The sequence below is a fragment of the Stegastes partitus genome, unplaced genomic scaffold (assembly GCF_000690725.1).
Source record: "Stegastes partitus isolate 25-593 unplaced genomic scaffold, Stegastes_partitus-1.0.2 Scaffold968, whole genome shotgun sequence".
In the NCBI taxonomy this organism is placed as follows: Eukaryota; Metazoa; Chordata; class Actinopteri; family Pomacentridae; genus Stegastes; species Stegastes partitus.
This window is the reverse complement of record NW_007578699.1, coordinates 134897-153959: the sequence shown is the minus strand read 5'-3', so window position 1 is coordinate 153959 and position 19063 is coordinate 134897. Positions and strand designations below refer to the sequence as shown.

The window sequence follows — 19063 nt, the reverse complement described above, 5'->3', positions numbered from 1 at the left end:
CGTGGCTCCTCTCACCTGAAAGCCACGTTTACACCTGTCTCTGTTTTCCAGATGTGCTCCTGCTGTGACAACATCTCAGAGGCAACTGCAGCAGCAGCAGCAGTGGAGGATCAGCCAGACCTGGACCTCGGTGACACAGAGACAGAAGAAGTCGGCTGCCAGCAGAGGCCCACAGAACAGCCTTCAAACACCTCCTGCCACCAGCTTTGTCCAGGCTCCAGCCTCCAGACACAATCACCGAGCCAATAAACTGCTAAACATTGTCAGAGTGACTCGTTACCCAGCCTGTTGGACTGAAGAACTGTGAAGAGCGACCTTCGCCGAGGGACCTGCACTAGACGGGCTCTTACTGTTTCTGTTGGGCTGTTTTATAAGTTATATACCAGAAAAAAAACGGCTTAAAAGTCAGACTTTTGTAGAATGTGAATATATGTATATGTATATTTATATATATATATGTAGTGGTCATCAAACTACGTTTTATTTTAATCATAATGTACAGCAGGCAGGATTGTTTTGTTGTTTGGGGGCTCTATGACTGCATTTGTTTATTCTCTGTTTGTAGCAATGTGTGGCACTGAAAAAGTGTTTTACGCACTGGTTAAGGGAAATACAACATGTGCTCATGCACCAGACAGCCGAGTCCAGGTCAAAGTTGCGTCAGCGTGGTGGAGGCTGCTCTATTTACACGCCAGGAAGTGGCTCAGTGGTGTTCTAACTGTCGTGGTTAATGAATGAATTCCTTATTTTGGTGACGTTTCCTTGGTGATGGCTACGCCATGGTACGTCAGCGTGTGGTTGAAACAGGTGCAGGTTGCTGAAGGTGATAGACAGATCAGTTTCAGTCGCTCCTGGCATTCGTACGCATCAAGCACCAAATGAGCACAAGTGCACTTTGTGGGCTGCAGTGGATGGAGAGGAAAAACGTGAATGAGACTCCCCGTGTAAAGTCACCAGGACTGAAACACAAACGGGCTCCCATACGCAGCAGCGAGCAGCGACAATGGCTGGAGCTTTTCACCACCTCCATCAACACCTGTGATTCACAGCCACTGTTTTACTTAAGTAAACACAATATAGGAACGCTCCCATTACAAGTGGATGTAATTCATTCAAAAATATTCAGGTTTAGGTACTGAAAGCACTTTTATCTCACTATGCAGAAAGGCCCATTTCAGAACACTATAGTGGGTCATATACTGAATTATTATTTATGTGGTGACACGTAAGCAGCAGTGTAATGTCATCAATGACAGTAAGTTAACCCCAACTAGTAGTAGAGGAAAAGGTGCCCTCTTAAATGCAGTAATGTAGCAAAAAAATGGAAATTCTTAAGTGCATACATTACTGATCCCAACACACGATGGAGGTGGTGCAAACATCTGAGGCAGCACTGAGGAAACAAGACCGTCAGGTGCAGCGTGTACTGGGTCTGTGGTCATGTCAGAGAATTTATGTCACTTAAAGTTTTTCCCCCTCTGCCTCTATAACATGTTACCATAATGCAGCTTTACATTTTCACTGTTCTTATAACAAAATGCAGCGTTTTGTTGTTTTTTTCTTCAGCTGCACTGACTTTTATTTCTTCCTCTCATTGTAAGGAACTGTATTTCAATGCTTGTGTTCATGTTTGTAAAAGTCTTTCACTCAAAGCATAGCTTGTATATTTTTACATGCAATAACTGTTTCTGTATAAACAGGTTGTTTTTAATTTATGACACATAAAAAAAAATCCAGCTTGATAAGCAAACAGAGGACCATTTACTGTATATACTATTTTGAAAATGTGATTTGCATAATCAGCATTAGGACAATGCCCAGCTCAGACTGGAGCGGAGCAGAGCTGCGTGCTGTTTGTGGTGGGAGGAGAGTGTTGATGTTTTCCCCTGTTGTAAACTGGTCTGATGAATATGGAGAGGAGCGTCATGACTGAAGCTCATTACCATTCAGAACAAACGTGTGCTCACTTCAGACTGACTTTAGGGTTATTGCACGGGTGTAAAGCAGCTGAGACAGATGCCAAGTGGCTGTGCAGTGAGATTTCCTTCACTTTGAAGTTCATGCTGTAATTTGAGACGAAACAGAACTCCTTCTGGGCGACTTGAACATTTCCTGAATTTGTCATTTGTCTTTCTGCTATTTGAACAGACATCTGGCTAAATGCACCTTTTATTTAATTTAATTTTTCTCTTTATTTTATTTTTTTGATGCAGATTATTCTATTATGTTTATTTTTTTCTCAGAATAAAATGTTGCCTGATTTGCAGTGAAGTGTGTCGTGATGTTTTTATATTCGTTACCTGCTGAAGGTCGAGGTTTGACAGTTGCGCGCTGGTTTGCGCAGCAGCGATGCGCAGCGCAAATCTGGACTCAGCAGCTATATGATAACAAAATACACATTTGATTTTGTGGGCTGGATGAAAGATTAACCCTCCTATTATCTTCGGGGTGGCTTTGACCCCATTCAATGTTTAACATCTCTAAATAAGTCATTAACATGTGTTTTCAGTTTCATTTAAAGGGATATTTCCACAAACTTGGGTAACAATTTTAGTTATGATATTTTCTGGAGGTTTAAATTGCTGAGGTCAAATTGAACCCAAGGATAAAGGATGTTAGTAAATTTGGAAGTAACAAGCGAGTTAATCACATTAATGCTGGGCTCTGGGGGGGAATCGACTACTCCTTTGCTTTAATATCACTCTGGAGAATGCGGCTTTGGATGTCACGTTTAAAGTTTACGCATGGCCACTAGAGGGGGTTAAATAAATCATAATGCAGTAAGAGTTAATGTAATACATGTGTAAATGATGAAACACGCCCAAACTTCTGTCCTGAAGTCATGACTTTCACCTTCGTCATGCAAATGGCTTTCTGTCAGACAAAGCTGTGACTTCTCTGCAGACGGAGTGATCCTCCTGATCAAAGCTGCGCTGCTTCCCTCCACCGTTCACACCTTCAGAATCACTACACGGAGAGGACGAGGTGAGAAAAGTGACACGCTGGCCTCCTGCAGCGGTCATTTACACTTCTGGACCCGCAAATCCGGTCTGATCACCGCGCAGAGGCGCATATAAGCGCAGTGAATCAAGTTCATCATCCTGGGTTGACTTCTTTCTCTCTTTTTATTAACAATATTGATGCATCTGATGCATTTTGCACCAATAAATGGCTTTAAAGTGCACTGTGTAAACACCATAAAGCAGAAGTGGCCTGTTAAAGCATAAAATGGAAACACTCAGGTCAGTTTTCTACATAATAATCACTCATATTTTATGTTGATGGCACATTTTGAAGCAGCTGTCAGAAAAAGTACAGTGTGTTCCCCTTAAAGAGTAAAGATAAATCAAAGTATCTTGAGGGCTTAATCACTTCCCTGCACTGTATATGCTAAATAGGAAGGACAAACTACTATTATCCAAAGCTCACTGTATTAATCTTTTTCCTGTCATTTGCACTAGAAGTCCCTCTAAGTAGGTGGGTTGTGGTGGTGGGTGTTAATACCATGGACAGTGTAAGAAGTGACACTTTGCGTGGACATCACAGGAACACAAGAGGGGACATTTGACTAGAGCTAGATTAAGAATTGCCGTCTTTTCTTATTCATTTGCGGCTGTAAGGAGCTGACAGTGCAGAGGCAGAACAGTGTCTGTGGATCTCACCGGGGTCGCAGAAGTCGTGTCTGCTGAGAATGCAGACACGGGCTTTGAAAGTGAATTAGCATGACACTCCTGAGCCTATCCTGCTGCTAAAAAGATAATATAAATAGACTTTACAAGGGGCAAAATGTGTATATTTATACAGGTACACACAGTCAAGTGCACTTACTATCTGGCAAAACAATCCAGCGGAGTACTGCACATTGTTTCCCAATATAATACAACACAATAAAATGATGCTCTATTACTCTGCCTTCCTTGGTTAAGAGCCCAGAGTCATGATATGTGCAAATGCTATTTGAAAACACCAAAAAGCTGAACTCCAGTAGAGTTATAAAACCCATTTGTCAAGTTCTACAGCAGGCCTATATAAGGAGTGAGTGGATTACTCATTTCACACCTCACAAATGCCTACGATGTGCTAAGGGATCTTGGAGAGAGAGAGAGTGCACACAAATGGCCCACAATTGCAGAGTAATAACTAATATCTTGGAAACAGCCGTGAGTGGGTGGTTAGTGGGATCCTTGTGTGTGAAATGGGTCTTTTTTTTCCTTTTTTTAAAGCGTCTCCTGCACAAATAGAATGTAAAACTAGTTATTAGTTGAAAAGATATTTATTGAAAAGTTGAAATTTAGGACAAATCAGACGAGGTAGCCTACTAACAGTCACTTGACATGAATAAATACATTATTTAAAAAAAAAAAAAAGACATCCTAAATAGGAAATAATTTACAAAGAACTAACAATGCATTTGTGGTGGGACAGCTATTTTCTGTACAGCCCAGTTATATTCAACAAGTACATATTTACACATGCATTTTACGCCCTTCACTGAAGGCAGGCCCACACCAGGCCAACACATCTCCAAATACAGACCATACAGGTCCCCGTCCTCTGCAAAAGTGACTTAATTACATATTTTAGTCATTAAATACGTTTAACTGTAGTTTAATGATATTTTTTTTTAAAGAAGAGCTTCTCAGATGCATTTTAACAAGTTTCCAAAGCTGCCATCTCAGCAGTGTTCTGTCATGTACTGAAGCCTATCCCACACAGCATCCTAACACACCCCATCCAGCTGGTTGATCTAAACCATGCTGCTACCAGGGCCTCCACACCGACTTGGAGGAGGTCAAGCAGGGCAGCACGTCCTGGCTGTCCGCCTCCTCTGAGGAAGAAACCTGGCTCTGATCTGACTCCGTCTCATCCAGGTCAGAGGAGAGGTCATCGGTGGAGGTGCTGGAGGGGGACGGGGACACTATGCTCTCACACGGGGACCAAGTGCTGTTAGAGCCGGACAAGTCTGCCACGGCGTCCGGGAGCATGACCTGGAGGCGGTCCTCGTCGTTGAGGGGCATGCTCTCCAGGAGGTGGTTCAGCAGCTCCGCGGCCACTGTCGGGTCTATTCCCGGACAGCTTGACAGAAACGTGTGGACGTCGTGCATACACTGGATGTAGCCGGCGGCGAACCGCTCGCAGGCCTCCCGGTTCACGGCGTCCACTTCTGCGGATGGGAAGCGACCGTGAGACACAAAGTTTGTAACATTCGACCAACCGACGCGCGGCTGCTCCGACTCTCCGCTCTGATTGGCTGAGCCGCGGTCGAAGCGCACCTGTGGCCTCAAGCGCAGTCGATTAGAATATTAATCCGCTAACCGCAATAAATTAATGAGTAAGCGAGCGTCCGGAGAACTATATTGTTCAGCGGAAGAATGAGATGACTTTGTACTGCTGCTGTCAAGTTTATTGCTAAGTCAACAGTTGTCGAACTTTAGCTCAATGGCGTATTCTCGAGTAAATATAAAACAAAAGGTCTAAAATACAGTTTTTACCTTGAGCCCGGTTTTGTAAGATGCTCTCCACTTGTTTCACTGTCATCTCCAGCACTTCGGCGTTCTCCATTTTTGATTGTAACTGCGGTAAGAGACATAAAACCACAAGCAACACTAGCTAACTTAGCTAAAACAAGACGTGTCGGTAGAGTTTAAAAAAAAAAAAAACGACATAAAACGAATGATCTTACCTCGGCGTCCGCTATGAGAACTCTGAGTTCTTGTAAACTTTCATTGATGCGAGCCCTTCGTTTCTTCTCGACCAGAGGTTTCCTCATCTGCCCAGAAAAAAAACAGTAAGAACAATGGAGTGGTCAGTTTTAAAGAAACGCTCGAGTGTTGGTATCAACATGCTAACTTCGGCCTGTACCTTTCTGTCAGATGTGATCCCACCGCAGCTATCACCTCTGTCCACTCCGGTTGTGTTGTTGCGGATGGGGGCCATGTTGCTGCAGTTTAACCCAAGCGATGCCAGGAGCCCGCTGGACAGGAGGTCGGTGTGTAAATACAGACAGCCGTTAGAGCCCGTCGGGGGGACAGATGGCCGGGTGATCCCAGCCAGAGAATGGGCTGTTAATGCCGCAGTACTGGGTATATACGTCGCCTCATTTACATGTGAATGGGTCAACTGCCTGCGAGGTATCGAGGGCGCGCAATGCTCGTACCCCCCCCTCAACCCTCATGTTAGCTTTTTTTTCCCAACTTCTGTGTGAAGCCAGATCAAACAGTGTTAGTTCATACAGCCAGTGATCTAGATGCACAAATACACGTGCAAACCATGATCCAACAGTTGTCCTGTTTAATGTCACCACCTCCTTGTAGCTGAATCACTTAGCAGAAGAAACTAAAAATAGCCAGCAAGCTCCCCTTGCCCAATAAATAGCGTTTCAGCATCTTCTCTTTAATACTACACCTCTGAGTACTGCATTTTAAAAGAGTATTCAACAGGCCACATTTTCAGCCAATTCTCACATTAGATCATTTGTTATTTTGGCCCAGCTCTTGCTTGATTGTGAACCATCAGGACACGACCACAGATCCAAAAAAGAGCTAATGTGAATTGGGTGATATGAGCCATTTGTCAAGTATATTACTCTCATGTGTAAAGAGCCTGGAGCCTCTAAGCCTTAAAACAGTGCTGGCACTGAATAACAGAATAAAGTGGTTAATCCATTTGGATTTTACTCTTTTGTGGTGGAATTTGTAAGTAGAGCTTTACAGAAGGGCGTTATTTTATTTGTTAGCATCACCTCAAATTTCCTGAACTGTTCAAATTTAACATGCTGCATGGCTTATGTCCTTACTGAGTCACATGGACGCTCTCGTGATTAATCACATATGGTGAGGGGAGCTGTGTGTTAATTTGCATGTGTTGCTAATGTGCGTATGTCACATACAGTGTGTACGAGTACATGTAGCTTGCTTTGCAGTTGTATTTGTTTGGTTGCACAGGTGATAAACTGGCTGAGAAAAAATGATATTCACATTTAACCATTATACCATTTGATTTATAAATAATTTATAATGTTAGACCTTTTTTGTTAAGTGATTTTTTAAAAAATATATTTGCATCTTTTGTAGCCTTAAAACTCCACTTTGTAAAAAAATAAAATAATAATCAAGTGTAGGCCCATATGTTTAACATGCAGGTAGAAATATATAATCACATAAGCTTCATGTAATGATGGTAAATAATCAAAAGGGTAAAAATTGTGATATGTGTGGAAGATCCAAGACAACTTTGATAAATTAGTTTTGTACGCCCCACTTCATCATTATGCCTGCTCAGAACACATTGTCCAAGGCCACAGAAAATTGGCTGAACAGAGGATGTACAAAGTTTTAATGTAAACAGGACAAGCTCCTGAACAGGAGGGACGAATCCGGCGATTGCATCGGTACATACACTGGTGGGCCTGTGACGCATGTTGGACATGGTAAAGATTTTTATTTCAGGAAATGCAGTCTGTGATGGAGTTTAGCTGCTTTCCAGGCCAGATTGCTTTGTTTGTCGTCCCTGCATAGTGTACAACAAACACACAAGTGGACCAAATTTAGAATCATTTAGGATAATTTATAGGATGTGGTGGTCAGAAAGAGAATCTCATCCAGAGTAACCACATGGAGGAACCTATTTTACATCAGCTTTAAGGCTCATTCACAGTTTACACTACACAAAGGCTAAATTACACTGCATTACATTATAGTATACATTAAATACTCCAAGCAAGGCACACACACTTCATAGTACACAATGTTCTGTAGTGAAACACTGTCTGCACTGCATGCCATGAGGAGCCCATAAATAAGTGGACTATAAATGAATATTGCTGCTGCTACTACTGCTCAGTAGTAGTGACCTATTCATGACTTTCTTGCAAGTATCTTGCAGTATAGTAGCCAATTTGAAACATTTCCGGATGAACGTGTTGGTTGACAGAGATTCAGCTTTAAATAAAATACGGAATGCACTACCATATAGGGCACTTGCCTTCAAAATAAGGGCAGTAAGTAGTCTAATATCCACAAAGGGGAGATATAATTCGTAGTTTTCGACCAAAACAGATGAAAAAAATCCATGGTGATTTATTTAATAGATAATAAGAACATGAATTATGCATTTTATATGAGGTCTGAAAGTTTAAGACCGGCACGGACTCTTACTTTGAAATCGGCGAGGCGAAGTCCCACACAGCGCTCGTTCGTCAGAGAAAACGCTCTTGTGTCGTCACCGAGCACCGGGGGCGACACCGATCCGCCGCTATATAATCTTCCCGGGTCCGGTGGATGAAAGCAGCGCACTGAATCAGATAGGAGAGCAAAGCAAACAGACAGTGACCAAACAAACATGGTGAAGATCACTTTCCAGCCAGTGTCGGCGCAGAAGCCCGAAAAAGACAACGATGCGGACAAGATCATTATACCTCAGGCTCACGTGAGTTTGCGCACTTTGTCCTTCTTTGTTTCACGCTGTGGTGTTTGTTCTTGACTCTCAGTGTAGCAGCCGGTGCTCCTTCTGCAGAGATGATCGTGTTTAGTCTTGATGTGTTTTTCTTTGCATCGTGATGCCACTTTGCTCCATGATTTAAAAGAGATAATGCAAACACTCGTGTATGTAAATATGCTTTAATACTCATGCATTTATGTTTTTTATTTAGTGTAACACCACTTGGACAGCAGTTTATTATCTTGCATTTGCAGTCACTAAAAGACGCTGTTTCTGACTGCAAAGAAAAGTTTTATTGTGCAGTAGTGGAGCAGTAACAAGGGGAGAGACCCAGCGCTGCATCCCAGCCGGGGGATGTTGACATTACGTCACCTTGTGTGGACACACACTGCAGATGGCAGTCCTGTGTGTGTAGAGCACAGTGTGACACCATGACTTTAAGTGCTTCATAAAGTATGCATGTGTGTAACCAGAGCTTCTATCTTACTATAAGTGTCCAATTAGTCTCTGTTTTTTTTTTTATTAATTTTTAAAAAAAAAAATATTGTGGAAATGAGAGAACAGCTCAGCAGTCAGATACTGCACCACTCAGTAATGTCACGAGGTGTTAGGCCACGTGGATCCTGCAGGCAGCGCTGGGGAGCAAATGAGTGGTAATCCAGGATTACTGTGTGTTGAATAAAAACAGTGGGCATTATCTAAAGACAGCTTAGCCTTTTACGCCCTCTCAAAATTAGCTGTAGAAAAAAAGTCAGCATCTGTAATGAGCACAAATCTAGCTTTGTTATAATTTTCTGCATTTACGTGTGTAAATCTGGTGGAAAATCTCATATTTGACTTCACATAAAAGATCAAAGAGGTCAGAATGGGGCTGAACATCTTGTTGTGTGCAGCTCTGCAACATTGCAGATCAGTCCTTCAGGTTTCACTTCTCAAATGACGTTGTTTACTGGTATTACAGTGTTTTGAATAGAATGGGAAAAAAAGTGCTTTAAAATAGATATTGAAATTGGCCCTTACTGATTGTGATCACGCTATTTCTGAGTTGGGATTATAGAATAGCCTAAACCTGAGTTAACTGTCACATAAGGTGCAGCTTTTCTTAGCCTCCTCTCTGGACAGCTTCCCAAGAGATAGCATAATTAGATGTCTGACACACAGTGGATGTCCGCCTGCTGTCGAAGCCTCATCCTTTATTTCCCAACACACTGTACTGTACTGTGTGAATACCGCTCGATGACGCGTCCACCGCTTCTGCAATTACTTGTTTGTTACGTCAAACGAAGGATGTCAAAGGTAGTGTGGATTTAGACGGGCTGCGCTGGGAGTCTAGGCGTCAGAGCCAATGTGTGTGGATCTATTAATACGTCCGCCTCTGCTGAGGGGCTCCTGCTCCACGCAATTGTCCTCGTTTATGCTCCCACTGAGGGAGCTAAGACTCAATATCTGCAAATATGGAGTGTGGAAGTAGGCCTCTAAGAATAGACCCAGACGGCCACGTGCCAGCATCTTCGTCAGAGCCTGGCACAGTCTGTTCTCCCTGCTTCCGCTCTCCATAGCAACAGTAGTAAGGAGAGGCAGCAGATTGACTGAGAGACTGTGGGTGGGCATCTGGCGTACCTCATTCCAGTCCATCCTACGTCTACCAGATCTCCTCGCCTGACTAGCAATTTGGCAACCGCCTTCTGTCAGAATTAGCTCTGTTACAATTTGGACTTAGTATAGGAAAGCATGTGAGAGGACAATACATCCACTGATACTGTGTCTTGGAACTGGAAGCTAATATTCAAGCTCTTTTATCCACATTTCTTTCAGATTTTCTTCAGTGCAGCTTCAGAGTTAGATTCAGCTGACATCCTTATTTTACAGATTCACTTGCAGCGCTTCATTAAACTAAAATCAACTTTTCTTGGGTGCACCACTTGGCACAGATCTTCTATTATTTGACAAGTTTAGGTTTTCACTGGAACCGACAATAAAACTTTGCACATTTTGACAACGCAAAATACAATCCTGTTTTCCTCGACCAGCCTTGTAACCAGTCCCTACTTTTGTCTTTACAGGAGCAGCTGGTTCCTCCTGTCAGGTCCAAGAAGCCTTTCCCAACTGGCCTGTGCTGCCTCACCTTTGGCCTGGTGGTTTTCATGTCAGGACTGGTCCTGGCCTCTATCTACATCTATCGCTACTACTTTATACCTCAGGTTAGCTAACCCTACTTCTTTTTTTAATATATTACATCTTGAACTTGCTGGTTGCAGAAAGAAAAAAACAACCTGAAGTAGACCTCACTTGCTAACTCAGCTCTGTTGTGTCCCAACAGCAAATCCCAGAGGACAGCTTGTTCCATTGCCGGGTTATCTACGAGGACTCAGTGTACGCTCCTCTGAGGGGGCGGCAAGAACTCGAGGAGAATGTCGGCATCTACCTTGACGACAACTACGAGCAGATCAGCGTACCTGTGCCACATTTCGGAGGCAGCGACCCTGCTGATATCATCCACGATTTTCAGAGGGTAGGCATTTTTCTATTCACATGGTTTCCTCTCGTTCCAGTTTCTTGTTGAAATGTTCCGTCGTGGCTTACGATTGTTTCTTTCTTTCTTTATTGCAGGGCCTCACCGCCTATCATGACATTGCCTTGGACAAATGCTACATCACTGAGCTGAACACAACCTTGGTGATGCCTCCGCGAAACCTGTGGGAGCTGCTTGTCAATGTCAAGGTGAGACACTCGATACGTTTGCTGGTGAGGTAGTTGCAGAAGCACCGTGAGAGATAGATGGCCTTCCGACAGAGCGAAGGACAGCGTGTTCCCATCTCTCTGTCGGCGGCGTTCCTCCCACAGACAAAACTGACCGAGTGATTCATGTGTGTCTCTTTGCCACAGAGAGGGACATACCTTCCTCAGACCTACATCGTCCAGGAGGAGATGGTGGTGACAGGGCGGGTGAGGAACATGAGGCAGCTGGGCCCCTTCATCCACCGGCTCTGCTACGGCAAAGAAACCTACCGCCTCAGACGTCGCAACCAGCGCCAACGTGAGTTCTCACATCCGCTTTCCGATCTACTTGAAGTGTCAAAAACTGAGCGGCGTGCGCCAGGTCACTTCCGCCATTTATCGCCCGTCTTCCACACCGACTCTTGTGAAGCGCTGAGTCATGTGACATGTGCTGGGTCACTGTGATCTCTCTGTATCTGTGGAGGAAAAATGTTCCTCCACTGAGTCACAGGGATTCCAGTGTTCACATTCGGTGTGTAGGAGCGGAGCGAGAGTGACCGTATACAGAGAGCAAATACAACCAGAACCAAATAGGGGCTTCCTTGTGAGCGTTGCAGACGGCGTGTCTGCAGTGTAAAATACTCCATTAACAGCCCGGCAGCCTGATTATCATGTTTGTGTGTGTGTGTGTGTGTGTGTTTGTGTGGGCACAGCCTGGGAGCTTCCTGCTGTGTGACTCACTTGTAGTGCAGTGGACACATCCACACACTGTGGAGGAGGCAGTGATGCGCATGAGTGATACCTCTGTCGTCGCTGCCTTTGATTGGCGCGAGCGCTTCAGAAATGATGCAACAAACTTCCCCTGCGTACATATATGGATGTGATTTGTGGGGATCACCACTGCTGATTCAGAATGGATGCTGTAGGCATGGCAGCAGCAGAAGCAATATGAACAAAGCTCCACTTTCAGTACTGAACAGATTTTTCTAAATGCGTCTTCTTCCCTTCCAGGTATCGAGAGGCGTGAGACGAAGAAGTGTCACAGCATCCGTCACTTTGAGAACACTTTTGTGGTCGAGACCGTCATCTGCGACAGGTTCTAAATGAGCGGCGGAAATCACAGCCATCCAACACTGAAGCCAATTTCAAACCATACCTCTTGAATTCCTTAGGCGTTTTAACTGCACTTTAAGAGCAAGTACTCGTCCATTAGTTTCAGTTTTTGGTTTTTCGTTTTGTTTTCTGTCTCAACTTGAAAATGCTCTGTTCATGTACGACGTTCCTGTCTTTTCTATTCAAAGCGTTCTCGATGTGTTTGGATATATCTGTAGCTTGTCATGTTGTGCAGAAGATGTTAATGTAGGTCAGTTTGTGACATTTACATCAGAGGACTTGAGTTAAGACTCGTCTGTGTATTTTATTTTTTTTTAGTTACCCAGTGCACTGATGGTAAAGATACTTGGACGCTGCTTGCACCGTGCACTCTTGTTAATATTTGTTTCTTGGTTGTTGTTTTATTTTGTTCGAATGTCAGAAAATGGCAAAACATACCTCATGTAGTTAAGATGTTTCTTTGCTGGTTTCTATCATTAATGAATGGTGTGTATATAACTGATTGTTCCTAAGCAATATATACTGTAAACTGATTTTCTTTTTAATTTCATATTGTTACACGCATAGATTTTTATCTGAAATCGACTTGTTTTGTGGACGATCATGTCTTTATGGTTTGCCTCTTATTTCCTTTGGTATCACACTTTCCTACTCCTTGGATTTAAATGGCTTTAGACTGTAACCAGTAGCAGCAGTGCTGTAGAGGGACAGAAGGAACCAAAGTCTGTAGTCAGTGTCGCTTTGCTTAGGGTTAAGGATGTATGAAATATTTATAAGGAATGCTTTATAGTTTAGATCACTTACTGTAGATGATATCAAAGGACCATTTTGTCTTGCTCTTCCTTCTTCTTCTTCTTCACTCAGATTTGCCTGTTGTCTTTAGCTCTTAGCCACTTCCCATTCCTTCCTATTTTGGCATTAGAATCTCCACAACGTCGACTCGTCCCACTTTAAGAGAGCTTCGGGGTGTCTTTCTAACGTACGACCCGGAGCAAATCAGTCTCTGTTGAGAGAGATCCGTGATATGTGCTCACATTTCATCGTCTCGGATACTTTATTTCGCTGTACAGTCGATTTTCTTGTAATATCTTGCTGCTTTAAGAATAAACGATCAAACTTTCTTTGTCTTCTGAATGTTTTTCAGTTTCAGCGAAGCATACACATAATCAGGCTGTAAATTACGGGTTTGGCTAATTAGAGATTGTCTGAACAACAGTGACAACGTGTGATCACTGTGAAGAGGCAGCAGAGGAAGCGGGACCACGTTGTCGTGTCAATGGAACAAACAGCTTTTATCAGTTTAGGTTCTCTGAATATTTAAATTTGTTTGCTAAGTGTCTGTGGAGGATTTTTCTACAGAAGACACCGCTTCAGCGTCTTTGTGGTAAATTACTTCACAAGACGAACCTCATGTGGTTGGTTAAATTTCCTTTGAAAAGTGAACAGGAAGATGTGCTTACAAAACTAAAGGTAGTGACGACGTTTTAATAAAGTAAGTCAGTCAGTGTGTCATGTTAGAGTTTAAATTGAACTTTAAATTTTAAAACATGAAGGTGAAGTGCATGGAACAAGAAGGCAACAAATCTCTAGTGACTCAGCAAAATCACTCAGGCTCTTTTCTCTGATGAATACTTATTTGACAGACCTTTTGTTTGTCTTACATTTATTGCAGACCAAAAAGAACAGAAAAAACACCTGCGCACTGTGTGGGTTCAGTGGCTTCACAGAGACAACTTTGGCTTAAAATATATTACTAAAAAAAAAGAAAGAAACAGAAAATGCAATAATGGACAAATAAAACAGAATCGAGGACAAACACATAAGACTGAAAGTCAACAAAGACGATACTTGTGCAAAATGAAAGTAGCGAGACTCAAGTAATGCAAGAAAAACACACGATAGTTTCACGTCTTGTTTCCGGTTGAAGAAAACAGCTCGTCATTGATTACTGCGTTCAATAAGAACAGCATTAATGCTCAGCAACACCTTCTGCTGTTACCAAAACGTTAGGAGCACACACGGCTGATGAAGGTTCGTGCGCTTCACAACTCTTCGTTTAGGTGTGACTTCACATGAATCCCCCGTCAACACACGAACAGGCTTTGAAGCACGCAGGCTGACTAACAGTAACAACTGGCTGATAACAATATATAAAAAAACATTATTGCACATTTAATTCTACAGTTTAAAAAACAAAACTCTGAACATTTCAGATGGAAGATGAATTATATGTACATAATATTTACATATGTCACGAGCAACAACATGTCATTTACAAGACCTGCAGTCAGTTTGCATCCATTAAACTGCAAAACTAGCTTAAACAATTATTAGAAGTATGTTAAGTATAATCCTGAATATTGTTTAATTTTGCATGAACAAGTCCAAGACAACATGTAAAATCAGGATTTACTCAGTGAATGATTTATAGGGTGGCTACATAAATACAGCTTTTCTCTGTGTTAAATTCTCCCAAAAACAAACATAAGTACCCAGAATTTATTACTTAATGTAAATCTGATGTAATATTTACAGTTAATATTTTGTCAACTTCTGTTATAAGTAATAAATTTTTGTTAAAATCTGCAGATGAACCAAATGTTGAGTGTTAAGTTTGAAAAATGTTTTAAGTATTGTTTTGTTAAGTTACTAATTATAATTCATGAAGTCATAATAATTACATTTATGTGTTTAAAGGTCCTTGGTTGGTGTCAATGTGATTCACAGATCAAGATTTATTCATAAGAAGGAAATGTGTTCATTAATATTTGAAACAATCTGTAAGTTTAATTTATTTATTCTGTACTTATTTGAAGTTGGCTATTAAGTAAATCTGTATTTTATTCATTAGAAATGCTTCATGTGTCGATAAATAAAACCCATAATTATTACCACATTGGTTGTGTCTTAACTAATCATACATTTAATATGATAATTTCCCAGGTGTACGTTGTTCTTGTCGTCTTTCACCAGAGCTACAGAATGCTAACAGCTCCTTCTGTACATCTTTAACTTCTTGAGAATATGATCGACGAAGCTGTGCGACGAGCTGCCCGCTCAGGTTTTCACAGGTCACTTTATCTCTCATCGTCAGTTTCCAGGACTCGGTGATCTGAGAGCAATCTCCCGTAAGTCATTTGAGGAACATGTCACTGTGTGGCTCGGTGGTGGACTTTTTTGTTTGCAGCTTACTTTTTGGATATCAGAGCTCTTTGAGGTTACAGAGATGCCTACAGGCTTCCTGCTGCTCAACAACATCACATAGCCTGAGAGTCTGAGCTCAGCGGTTAATTGAGATTGCACTCTGACCTGCTTCATTTCCACCTGCTCGTCTTAGTGCATGCCACATTTGCTCATTAGCATCATGAAACAGCTCTGGCTCTTGTGGTGCCCTAAAACAGGATGCCAGCTCTTGTTTTCGCTACCAGAAGTCCTCTGGGGTCAAATCGTATACTACCATGAATCATGTTTTCTCAGACCTCTGAGGTGCTGTTGGTGGCTCTTCTTTGGCTCATCACTGACATCCTGAAGCTGTGTTTGGTGCTCCTCACCTCGTGGGCGATGAAGTAGTAGCACAGAGCGTCCAGACAGCAGGTGATGTTGGACAGACACATGGCCACCTGTATGAACAGGCTGATCCTGGTCTTGGCGCCGCAGTCCTGAATCACCCCCTGATGCACCTGCGAGTACGTGAGGTTACACACAGAGGCATTAGTTCACCATCTTCTCAACTTGTGCGAGAATCTCAATCTTTAAAATCTTCCTGCGACACCAGACGTGACGCAGCAGTTTGAGCTGTTATACTGCAATTACTCACGCGGCTTTTTTGACGTACGTTTACTCGTTACGGCTTGTTACACTTTTTTGTATGATTTCAGAATTAGATCATTAATATTCAAATATATCTGCTGGTATCAGAGTTAATACACGCAAGAGTTTAAACTGTAATTTGTTATGTTTTGGATTCAATGTTGGTGAATAAAAGTCTGGATTGGTTGGATTTATTATGAGGGTGTTCTTTTCTGGCACCGATGCCAAGTACGATACTAAAATGAAAAGTAAAATAAAGAATTCTCTCACTTTTTCTTTCACTTTATGAAACATTTGTACCAACAAAATTTGAGATACTGAATGTTTTAACCCTGTTCAGGACTTTTGGGGTCATTTGGTTTAGGTGACAGGTATTGTTTTTTTTTATTTTTGAAGATTGTATTTTGTATGTGTATATATATATATATATAAAGAGGGACATTTGTCAAGCATTTGGAGCCAAAAATAGAAACAGAAAATTTATGTAAAGTAGTGTAAAAGGCTGTGATGAATAATAACAGACCTTCTACGTATGGCAGCATGAAAGTCTTGAGTAGGGTTAATAAATATGTTGTAAAATAGTAAAACCTTAAGTCGGTTGGTTTGCAGTTCTCGTACCAAAAACAGGCGGAGAAAAGAAAAATAATCCTATCATCCACAACAAAGCAGTATTTCTAAAATCTAGACCCAATCTAGAGCGTAGTCATTCGTTGGAGTTCATTTTAAAAAGCAATTACTTCTGACAGCAATTTCACTTTTTTTTTTCTTTTTCTCATGAATCATCAAGAGCTAAACCATGTGAGTAATTTTCTTTTAAACTGAATCACAATTTTTATTTTTCAGTCCCTGCTTGTTACGTGTCAGATTGATTTTAATCTTGAATATATTTAATTTGTGAATGAAACCCAGTGGACGAGAAGGAGGTTAGGAAATTGAAAGGTGACAATCTTCATCTGTTTCAGAGCAATTTCCCTGAATTAAAAAATAAATAACTTAAACAAACTTTTTCTCACCAGGAATTGCAGGAGGATGCCGAGGTGGCTCGGGGTGAAAGGCAGCAGGAAGGCGCTCAGGCCGCTGTAGATGATCTTCACACAGGCCCGGCTCTGGGCGCTGCGCTGGCCCGACTGCCGGAGAGCCCAGATGGTCTGAGCTGAGCAGTAAATCAGCACCAGGGCGGGCAGCAGGAAGCCAAACACCTCCAGACTGATGATCAACGGAGGGCTCCAGCCTTTCTGAGAAAAGCTGTGGAAGCAGTGGAAGTCCCTGTCGCTGTCCTGCCTGAACCGGTAGGTGGTTGGAGAGATCACCGCCAGCACCAGAGCCCAGACCCCCACGCAGGTCACCCGGGCCGCTTTGGGTGATCGCAGCTGCTTGGCTTTGAACGGGTGACAGATGGCCACCCATCTATCCACAGCTATGCACATGATGGTGTAAATGCTGCCGTATATCCCCACAAAATACAGGCTCTCCAGGACCGAGCAGAGGGTTTGGAGTTCGACGGGCCAGAGGTGATTGGTGGCGTGCATCTTGAAGGGAAGAGGGAAGAGGAGGAGCAGGTCCATCAGAGCCAAGCTGGTCATGTAGATCGTGGACTCGGTCCACTTCCGCAGAAAGAAGCAGAAGACTAAGAGCGCGGCGACGTTGAGCAGCAGGCCGAGGAGGAATATGGGCATGTAGATGACCAGCTCCAGATACCTCATCAGGTGGTCCACCTCCTCAAAGGAGCAGTTGCTTGTCATGATGCCACTGCAGGGAAACAGTTTGATTTGATTTCAGCAGCTCTGCCAGGATTTTCAAGTTTAACTTTGAGACATGTCTGTGAAATGAATGAGCCTTTCCTGTCATCACCGTTTGTTCCCACACAGAAACATGTGTATGATACGGCGCTGCACCCAGCCACCTGAAACCTCTCAGTTGCGTGGGTACAGACGCTGAGAACGTTTTTTTGTTTCTGGTTTAAAAGTCAAAGACATCATGAGAACTTTCTGAATATTACAACTCCAAAATTACATTGGCGGTAAAAAGTAAAGGTGAATGAGGTCCAGGCTGACGTAGCCGGTGATCAGTCTGGGCCCTTAATGTACATGACAATCACCAGGACTGGAACGGAAACAACCTGATCTCATCTCTTCCTTCATCAGGTCTGATTTAGATGCAGCAGTGCGTGTTCTCACTGTCAGTATATTTGAACACAGTCGCCTGTTTAACTTTTCCAATTCACCCATTTTGAATTCAACACAAACAAAAGTCTGTTCTCAATCTGTTTTTTTTTTTTTATTGAAACAGAGCTGAATCATCTCAGGTGGAAGCACTGAGCGATGACTAATCTGAAGCAACCAAAATAAATTCCTGAGCAACGTAAGTCTGAGAAGATATCAAGACAAGTGACATAAACCAGGTGGAGGCTGTAAGTGTTGTGCTGCAGACAACAGACGTGACTTCTCACACCCTATAAAACAGAAAGTAGTGGCTATTTTTTAATGTCTTTATACTTAGTCCGTACTTGCATCTTACCACTTGCAAGGAGTTCTAAGTTTAAACGTTTAAACAAAATAGCTGCACTCAACATTTCATTGCAACACTACAAACATGCAGCTTTACACGCTTTTACTATCAGGTATATATAATAAATTATAAACGGTGCAAATCCGTGAAATCTCGCCGTGCTCTTACCTCATGCCCGTCTCGCTGCTGAATTTTCAGTGTTTCTGTCTGACTGTCTGCACTGTGCCAGACGCACTTCTGCTTTTCTACCTTTGTTGTTTCATCACCACTTCCTGAGTAATGCCACACATCATGCGTGTGTGCTCAGATGTGCCTTATAGTTGCTTAAAATCAAAGCAGAGGTGAACTCGTCCAGCAGGTTTTTGCTCCACTCCGATACGTGACACTCGGGTGATGGACGCAAACGGCCGGAACGGTAGATTTTTCCATTTGTTTGTGGAAACATCAGAAGGAAATCAACAGTAATAAAAACACA

At 42.5% G+C, this 19063-nt stretch overlaps 4 protein-coding genes across 13 annotated transcripts in view; 2 read left to right on the top strand and 2 right to left on the bottom strand.

The window, feature by feature from the left end:
- per2 (period circadian clock 2) overlaps positions 1-2266 on the top strand; it is a 33855-nt gene extending 31589 nt beyond the window's left edge. For all 10 annotated transcript variants that reach the window (XM_008294505.1, XM_008294512.1, XM_008294514.1 and 7 more), the window contains one exon: positions 52-2266. In XM_008294505.1, the coding sequence (XP_008292727.1) occupies positions 52-249 (198 nt within the window). In that variant the 3' untranslated portion in view covers positions 250-2266. The remainder of the gene's footprint in view (positions 1-51) is intronic.
- Positions 2267-4257: 1991 nt separating this feature from the next.
- LOC103366710 (transcription cofactor HES-6-like) lies at positions 4258-6259 on the bottom strand. Its single transcript, XM_008294515.1, has 4 exons — positions 5863-6259; positions 5684-5770; positions 5493-5574; positions 4258-5164 (listed from the first exon to the last, which is right to left on the bottom strand). The coding sequence occupies exons 1-4, from the start codon at positions 5935-5937 to the stop codon at positions 4761-4763; spliced, it is 648 nt and encodes a 215-aa protein (XP_008292737.1). The 5' UTR covers positions 5938-6259; the 3' UTR covers positions 4258-4760.
- A 776-nt stretch (positions 6260-7035) lies between these two features.
- itm2cb (integral membrane protein 2Cb) lies at positions 7036-13390 on the top strand. Its single transcript, XM_008294516.1, has 6 exons — positions 7036-8427; positions 10503-10640; positions 10760-10951; positions 11050-11160; positions 11326-11476; positions 12169-13390. The coding sequence occupies exons 1-6, from the start codon at positions 8341-8343 to the stop codon at positions 12258-12260; spliced, it is 771 nt and encodes a 256-aa protein (XP_008292738.1). The 5' UTR covers positions 7036-8340; the 3' UTR covers positions 12261-13390.
- A 511-nt stretch (positions 13391-13901) lies between these two features.
- On the bottom strand, positions 13902-18790 carry LOC103366713 (G-protein coupled receptor 55). Its single transcript, XM_008294517.1, has 3 exons — positions 18757-18790; positions 17094-17829; positions 13902-15950 (listed from the first exon to the last, which is right to left on the bottom strand). The coding sequence occupies exons 1-3, from the start codon at positions 18759-18761 to the stop codon at positions 15744-15746; spliced, it is 948 nt and encodes a 315-aa protein (XP_008292739.1). The 5' UTR covers positions 18762-18790; the 3' UTR covers positions 13902-15743.
- Positions 18791-19063: the final 273 nt, after the last annotated feature.

What these genes read in the sequence shown, in the direction of transcription:
- LOC103366713 (XM_008294517.1), bottom strand. An exon ending in GCATCCTCCTGCAATTCCTG is followed by an intron (nt 15,951 to 17,093) that starts GTGAGAAAAAGT and finishes ACGTACTCGCAG; the next exon opens with GTGCATCAGGGGGTGATTCA.
- LOC103366710 (XM_008294515.1), bottom strand. Translation starts at nt 5,937, where the DNA reads ATGGCCCCCATCCGCAACAACACAACCGGAGTGGACAGAGGTGATAGC. An exon ending in TTCTCATAGCGGACGCCGAG is followed by an intron (nt 5,575 to 5,683) that starts GTAAGATCATTC and finishes CTCTTACCGCAG; the next exon opens with TTACAATCAAAAATGGAGAA. An exon ending in CTTACAAAACCGGGCTCAAG is followed by an intron (nt 5,165 to 5,492) that starts GTAAAAACTGTA and finishes TCCCATCCGCAG; the next exon opens with AAGTGGACGCCGTGAACCGG.
- itm2cb (XM_008294516.1), top strand. Translation starts at nt 8,341, where the DNA reads ATGGTGAAGATCACTTTCCAGCCAGTGTCGGCGCAGAAGCCCGAAAAA. An exon ending in TCATTATACCTCAGGCTCAC is followed by an intron (nt 8,428 to 10,502) that starts GTGAGTTTGCGC and finishes TTGTCTTTACAG; the next exon opens with GAGCAGCTGGTTCCTCCTGT. An exon ending in ACGTCGCAACCAGCGCCAAC is followed by an intron (nt 11,477 to 12,168) that starts GTGAGTTCTCAC and finishes CTTCCCTTCCAG; the next exon opens with GTATCGAGAGGCGTGAGACG.